Source organism: Tupaia chinensis, unplaced genomic scaffold, assembly GCF_000334495.1.
Source record: "Tupaia chinensis unplaced genomic scaffold, TupChi_1.0 Scaffold139943_1, whole genome shotgun sequence".
In the NCBI taxonomy this organism is placed as follows: Eukaryota; Metazoa; Chordata; class Mammalia; order Scandentia; family Tupaiidae; genus Tupaia; species Tupaia belangeri.
Window position 1 is genome coordinate 2,671,671 of NW_006199822.1, and position 7,241 is coordinate 2,678,911.

At 41.1% G+C, this 7,241-nt stretch overlaps 1 protein-coding gene across 5 annotated transcripts in view; it reads right to left on the reverse strand.

Moving 5' to 3' along the window:
• The window catches only part of PALS2 (protein associated with LIN7 2, MAGUK p55 family member), a 147,613-nt gene extending 140,459 nt beyond the window's left edge, over positions 1-7,154 (reverse strand). For 2 of the 5 annotated variants that reach the window (XM_014593225.2, XM_006162406.3), the window contains exon 1: positions 6,836-6,918. Coding sequence is in view for 3 of the 5 variants with exons in the window: in XM_006162403.3 (XP_006162465.1) it covers positions 6,836-7,082 (247 nt within the window). In the remaining 2 variants the exon portion in view is untranslated. Of the gene's footprint in view, positions 1-6,835 lie in introns of all 5 variants that reach the window. The other 3 variants (XM_006162403.3, XM_006162404.3, XM_027765928.1) reach the window with 3 other exon arrangements.
• Positions 7,155-7,241: the final 87 nt, after the last annotated feature.

Consider the following 7,241-nt stretch of genomic DNA (forward strand, 5'->3'; position numbering starts at 1 on the left):
GGTTTGCGTCCTGGACCTAGTGGCTTAAAACTCACACTGGGCGCGTGTGCATGTGTGCCCAAGATCCTGAGAGCAGAATGGAGGAGAAGGGATTGCTTCGTGGCCATCCCCCCTGGGGGGTGATTTCTCACTTTCCCTCTCTCTCCCCCTCCCCGCAAATACACGAGCCCTATTCCAAAATTAGGGGGAAAAATGTAGTAAGTCTCAATTCACTCTTTACTTAGTGCTACTAAGTAGCTGACAAAACGTTGGCCTCTGTGAAGGGTACAACACAAATGGAAATCTCAGTGACTCAGAAACAGCTTCACCACTACTAGCCCAGAAAAAAGGAAGCCTGCAAAGGTGGGAAGGATAACTAAATATAACTGGAAAGGATTCTCTTTTGGTGAGGAGGATGGGAAAGGGAACTGAGTTTGCTTCATGACGAAAACCAAAAATAAAGCAATATAAGTACACGTAGATCTTTAGCCTTCCACAAATATCGATTACATCCATTTTATTCGTATTTCCAGCTTTTCCTATTTACCTTAATGCTTTTCAGAAAACTCCACATTAAATTCCATTGACTTGTGTTTCTGCGGGCAATATGCGAACGCCTGTTAACCGCTATCCTCTTCAAAAATAAATCAAACTTTTTCTGATCTGGCAGTCTAATAGTTGAATATTGTATCTCATAGTTTTAATTTATAATATTACAAATTATTATTAAGTCTGAGGTCGAATACCTTTAGGTATGCTTAAGAACCACTTGGACTTCCTTTTTTGAGAATTACTCATTCATGACCTCTGCTCACATAATGGTCTTTTATTGATTTGTAGGTACTCTTTACATACTAAGGAACTTAGTCTTCTGTTATTAATATAAATTCCAAATATTTTCCTCAATTTCTCCATCTCATCATGCTCTTTATTGTTCTTTTCCTTCATGTAACTATATTATCTTCCTCAAACTGTAAATTCCTCCCAAGAAAGAAATTACTTTTCTTTGGTATATCCTTAGGACAGTGCTTTTCAGATCTTCAGATTTAAAGATCAAATAATGGGGGTTAGCGGAGTCTTTTGGGGAATAATCAAGCATGAACATTAGCTATTGCAGGGCACCTATCTGGCTTGTCTATCCAATCTCACTCCATGTGGCTATAGCAAGTACAACTAAGTTCTAATAAAGTGATGTTTTTTGTTGACCAGGGAAGAGGTATAACTGGTACTAAGTGAATCTGTCTTCATTTGTCTGGACTGACACCATGAACACACAGAAGCTGCTAGTGGCCATATTTTCCATTAAGAAGTCTAGAAAATGGTCTTCTGCAGCTACAGAAGGAAGCAAATATGCAGTGAGGAGTAAAGAAAGAAGATGCAGCGTGTATCACTGGCATTGCAGTCCCCAACCCTCAGCCCTCTCATTCCGCTACACATGTTCACATTTTTTTGGGGGGGGTTGCCTTAGGGTACATGCACTCTCCAGGGAGAGAGTGACAGAGACAGTAAGAGGTAAAGTGAGAAATCACCTGAGAGGGGATGGCCACCACAATCCCTTCTCCATTTTCCTCTTCAGATCTTAAGCATGCACATACATGTGCCTGGTGTGAATTTGAAGCCACAGGTCTAGTACCTGAAACATGGTCAGCCATGTGGGAGTCAAGATGTAACTGCTGCACAATCTGCGGGCCCTCATATGTCACATCTTAATGAACCCCTCCCCCTTATTAATACTAGCTAGAATGGATTTCTACTATTTATGGCCCCCATTTATGGCCAAAAGGCCTGCTTATAATATCTACCATCTACTCATATCATCTTATAAAGGACCATTTTAACCCAAAACCTCAGAAAGGACACAACCTCAGAGCGTTTTTTAATCAAGGGAGATAATTTATTTAATGACAGCTATGTGCCAAGAACAGGTCTAAGTCCTTGAAACACAATTTTATACATAAGAGGTGCGATGACTGATACCATGGGGTAAACATTCTAGTCAGTGTATGCAAATAATAAAATAATACAAAAATGTAATTTCAGGGCCAGCTGCTGAAATGGTGGTTAAAGCACTGAATGCCACATGGCTGACTTCAGAGTCCTGGCCCCAGTGGCTTGAAAAACATGCCAGGGTGTGTGCATGTGCCCCAAATCCAGAAAGGACAATGGAGAACAAGGAACTGCAATGTGGCTATTGCCCCTGAGGTGATCTCTCTCTTCTCTTTGTGTCTCTATTTCTCTCTCTCTCCAGTGAGCACACATGCCTTGTAGCAAAATACTGGGGGGAAAAAACTATATAATTTCAGATAGCAATAAATGGTTTAAACAAACAAGAAAAGAGGTACTGGGATGGAAGGGGATGAGTATGATATTATTCTAGACAGTTAGTTAGACATAATGCTTGTCTGAAAAGGTGATATCTGAACTGAAATAACGAATGATGAAAAGGAGCCAAACATCATGATTTGGAAAAATTATTCCAGATAGGGCAAACAGAGTACAAATGCCCAGGAACAAGTCATGGCATCAATGAGGAACAAACATAAAGACAAAGGCCTAGACAGCAATGCAGCAGTAACACACCATGCCCCAGAACCTCCCAGTATGACTAGACATGTGTGCCCACGACCCAGGCTGGCTGGGGTGGAACGCAGCATGGAGACAAGAATACTCATATCATGGGGTATACATTCTAGTGAGAGTACGCAGATAATAAAATTAAAAAAAAAAAAAAAGTCAGAGCCAGCTGGTGGCAAAATGGTTAAGGTAACTGAATCCCACAGGGTCGACTTCTGAGTCCTCATCCCAGCTGTTTGATGGGGTTTTGTGTCTCTCTGTGTGTCTCTCTCCCATGGAAAAAAATAAGTAAACCTAAAAGAAAGAAAGGAAGGGAAGGAAAGGAGGCAGAACACAGGCAGGCGGGTAGGCAGTGTGGGTGGAATATAGTGAAAGGGGGTAAGGCAAATAAGTGGTAAGAGTGATAGCTCTAAGAAAAGATGTAAGTTGGTGAAATAATTAGGGATCAGATCATGTACAGGAACTAGCAGGCAATGGAACAGACTTATAAATAACTTAAGCTTTATGAAAACTCATTATACTGTCTTTAACTCTAATTTTGCCTTGAACCAGTGGTAACTTTTATAGATAGGCCTATAGAAACTATTATCCCCAAAAATATAGCACAATCCTGAGATTAGCCAAAAATAAACATTTTCATAAGCAAAAAAACTCTTCTGGTATACTGTATTAAAAAGAAGAAGGAAGGAAGGAAGGAAGGAAGGACGGAGGGAAGGAAAACAAAAGCAAGCGAAGCCCTCAGAGAAATGAAGAACAATCCTGGATAAAAGAATGACAGAAACTACTCAAAAGTCTGTCCTGTTTATAATTCTGTAAATGAATTTACCATGACAAAGACTGTTGGGTCAGCCCCATGGCCTAGAGGTTAAGGCAGATGGGTTCTACTAACTACTAACTGTAGTTTGAAACTTGTGTTGATGGCTTGAAAAACATGCTGAGTTTATGTGCATATGTGCCTAAAATCCTGGATAAGATTTCACATGTAGGAGAGTACATGTGTTCTACAAATAGGGGGGGGGGGGGAAGATCATAAAAAGGTCTTTGAATTATTCTATAATAATTAAGATCATAAAACATAAGTTCTTTCTAAACTACTAAACACTGAATATCATTTGTTTACTGAGTTCACATAATTGAGTTGGGTAATTAACAAGTCAAATATGTCAGAAAAGAAGAAGTAGAAATCAGATTTCTGACTTTTTTATCACTCGTAAAAATAGTCATATCTTTGGGGGTCAGCAGATGGCATAGTGGTTAAGTTGCTGGACTTCCATGTGACCAACTGAGGTTCAAGTCCCAGATCTGGTGCTTAAAACTCAGGCCAGGCATGTGTGTGTGCATGCCCACAATCCCAGGAGGAGAATGGAGGAGAAGGGATTGTGTCATGGCCATCCCCCTGGGAGTGATTTCTCATTTTTCCTCCCACTTTCTGTCTCTCTCCTGTGAGTGCACATGCCCTAAGGCAAAAACCTCTAAAAGAGAATAGTCCTAGCTTAATGGTCAACAAAATTCTGGACTTTCATCTTATTTCTTGGATTATGATAAAGAAAGAACTTTCCCTCTATAAAATAAAGACTAAAATTAAGTACAAGAAATACTTCAATATCTTTTCCTGTTAAAGGTTTTTAGAAGAGGAAACCAAGCTGGTAAAAGAGTTCTGGAGATAGCATACCTCACAGAAGCGTGACGGTCTCTCAGATCTTTCCAGACAATTATTATCTATGTACATTAAGCAAGTATTAAACCTACATTGCTTCTAACAGTAACATCAGTAAGGCCAGATCAGGGAAGGCTATAATGTATTTGTGAATCTTTTTGCTATATGTTTAGTTAACCACTTAACAGTAGGCCAAAAAGTAGGCTGCTAACTATCACAGTCTAAGGAGAGGTATTGTGAGTGTAATGTGACTTCAAGAAAGAAAAGTCATTAAACACCTCCATCAAGACTTGATTCCGAGTGCATCTTTCTCAGTGTACTTTCCAGCACTCGGGCACAGTACCTAGGAATGATTAGCAGCCTATGTATGTGAAGGAGGGATTTGGTCAAGGGAAATTGTAAAGTCTCCCCCCAGTGGTCATACACAGTAACAGAAAAGTGGGAAAATGATTGCAGCCTCTAGGACACTGACCAAAAACACACTAGGAAATATTGGCTCCTACAACAACAACAAAAAGTATTTAATTCAATACTAGATTCTAGAATCGTATCAGTAAAGAGATCACTTGCGCTTGTTTTCTCCTATTTATAAATGTAAAGACTACATTTGGAAGGAAAGGACCTACAGGTAAAACAAAACTAGCATAATTTTTCTTAGAATAACTGAACATATCCCCAAATAGCCCATTCATTCTTCCTGAAATACACATTAGCACATTCCTTGAAAGTTGAGTATACTTACCTGAAGTAGAGTTCTGATATGAATTTAGTCACTTAAATGAGTCGCTTTGGGATGGAAAATTATTACCAGTGTTATATACTTGACATAAAATTTACAAAATTTTTTTTTTGAAAAGTGTCCTCAAGGGCCAGGCAGGTAAGCATGGTGGTTAAGGTGGCTAGATTCCACATAGCTGTGTGGTTGGGATTCAAGTCTTGATCTGGCAGCATGAAAAATAAGTCATTTGTGTGTGTGTGTGTGTGTGTGTGTGTGTGGTGTGCACGGGCGCACACATGCATGTCCAAAGTCCCAAGAAGAGAATGGAGGAGAAGGGATTGCAGTAAGTGATGTCAAAGTAGAAATGGGTCCTCTTGCCTCTTTTAATACTTATTTTCTTGGTGTTTTTATATCTAGATAGCCTTTGACTAGCATTAACCCTGTATCATTTACAACTCAGCAATAATTTGCTACTTCTGCTTGCTTTTAGCAATACTCAAATGTCAAAAAACGTGAAAGGAAAGGCACTTAATTAAAACATCTGTTGTCTTCCACTAACCATCCATTAGTAAAAGGTAAAGGATATGAAAGGATGGTAAATGTTCGAACAAGCATTGTCCATCTTAAAACAGCTTTTTAAACAGGTAACACAGGGTCTCACAATTGTGATCTCCTTGGTTATCTCAAGCTATTGTAAAAAGAGGGAATGAAGGGATTGAAGCAGGCTGTTTAGTCTTCTGGAACAATTTCAGCCTGAAATAAGGCTCAGAAAAAAACCAGAACTGCTCCCTCAAATGTTTAAGAAAAATGATTCATTTTTAAAAATCCAACAGTTGGTCTAAAAAAACAACAACAAGAAAACGATTCTTACACAGAGCTACTAGATTTGTTTAAATACTTTTTACCTTATCATATAAGATAATTGATTTTGATATTCCAGGTGGAAAAAAGAGTCAGTGAATCAATAAGAAAAGGACACATAGACATACGCTCACACCCTTTTCATACAGTGTGCCGTCTCCATAGGACAAAATAGAGCAATTAAAAGTGTTACCATTGGTCTATTATGTAACCCTAGTCTAGAATAAAAGCAGCAGGGATCTTAAAAGAGTAACACATTGCTGCAAGCATGCATTCAAACACATACTTAAATATAAGATTTAAGAGGCAAATGACCTCAAAATGACACAACCCACAAAAGTTCTTGGTTTACTGTAATAAGGCCTCAGAAGACATAACCATCACCAGGCCTGGTACTTTACCATAATTGTACAGTGGCCGCATAACATGAGCAATATTACTTGAGGTTCGTTGTTACATCTAAGTGCCAAAACTACCTCTGCATTAACAGTAAGTTGCCTCATTTAATGTATTCAACATGCTTAAGTTTCCAAATGATCGTTTAAAAGATTTAAGGACAAGAAATGGCTGCAAAATCACACTCTAGCACAAGTGTTTTAATGCACCCCAAATGTTCTCATATACTGCAAAAAGACCAATTCAGAAAATACGAAGTAAAATTCCAACAACCTCCAGAGGCGTAGAAGAGAGTAAACCGTAGCTGGCTAGCCTGACCTTAACCGGCTGTTTATAAGTAATGCGGAAAATTTTCTGAGACTCCCCATCAGCCTTCAGTTCTCCTCCTCGCCTCCCGTCTCCCCCCAGCTCCTTATACTCCCCAACGGATGCATGAAATCTCAAACTGTAATCCCAGGATCTGGTAAGATTGAGAATAAAGTCCCAGTAAAGTGTTAAAAGTCCCCTGCAAGAAAATCCACATCCTGTCATGATATGGTCAGGTCCCTCAATCGACTCCCTCCTGGCCCTCCACCCCACCCAGATAAATAAATAAATAAATAAATACACTGAGCAAGTCCCGCCACCCTCCGGTTCCCGATCTGTTATACCCAGCACCGGAGAGCACGATCTCGGCAGCGAACGCCCCCGGAGCAGCGTGTGCTCGGCCCACAACCACTTTGGCCAAACAGCCGGAGTCTCGCGCCTCGGAAGTAGCAGCAGTAGTTGCAGAAAGCCTCCTCCCCAGGAACTGCGAGCTCGGGAGGGAGCCTGAAGCCGGTGGAATCGCCCCTTCTCGGGACTGACCCCGACGGTGGCAGTCACAGTCACACCGCCCCGGCGCGGCTCTCCATTCATGCTTTAACGTCCTCGCGCCGCAGAGGGTGTAGGCGCCCAAGCCCGGCACCTGGAGGGGGCCCCGCGCGCCCGCAGCCCTGGCGGTTTGGGGCCCGCGGGGGACAGCGTGGGGAGCGCGGGGCGCAGGGAGGCGCGGCGGCGGGCAGCATGGGCCAGACA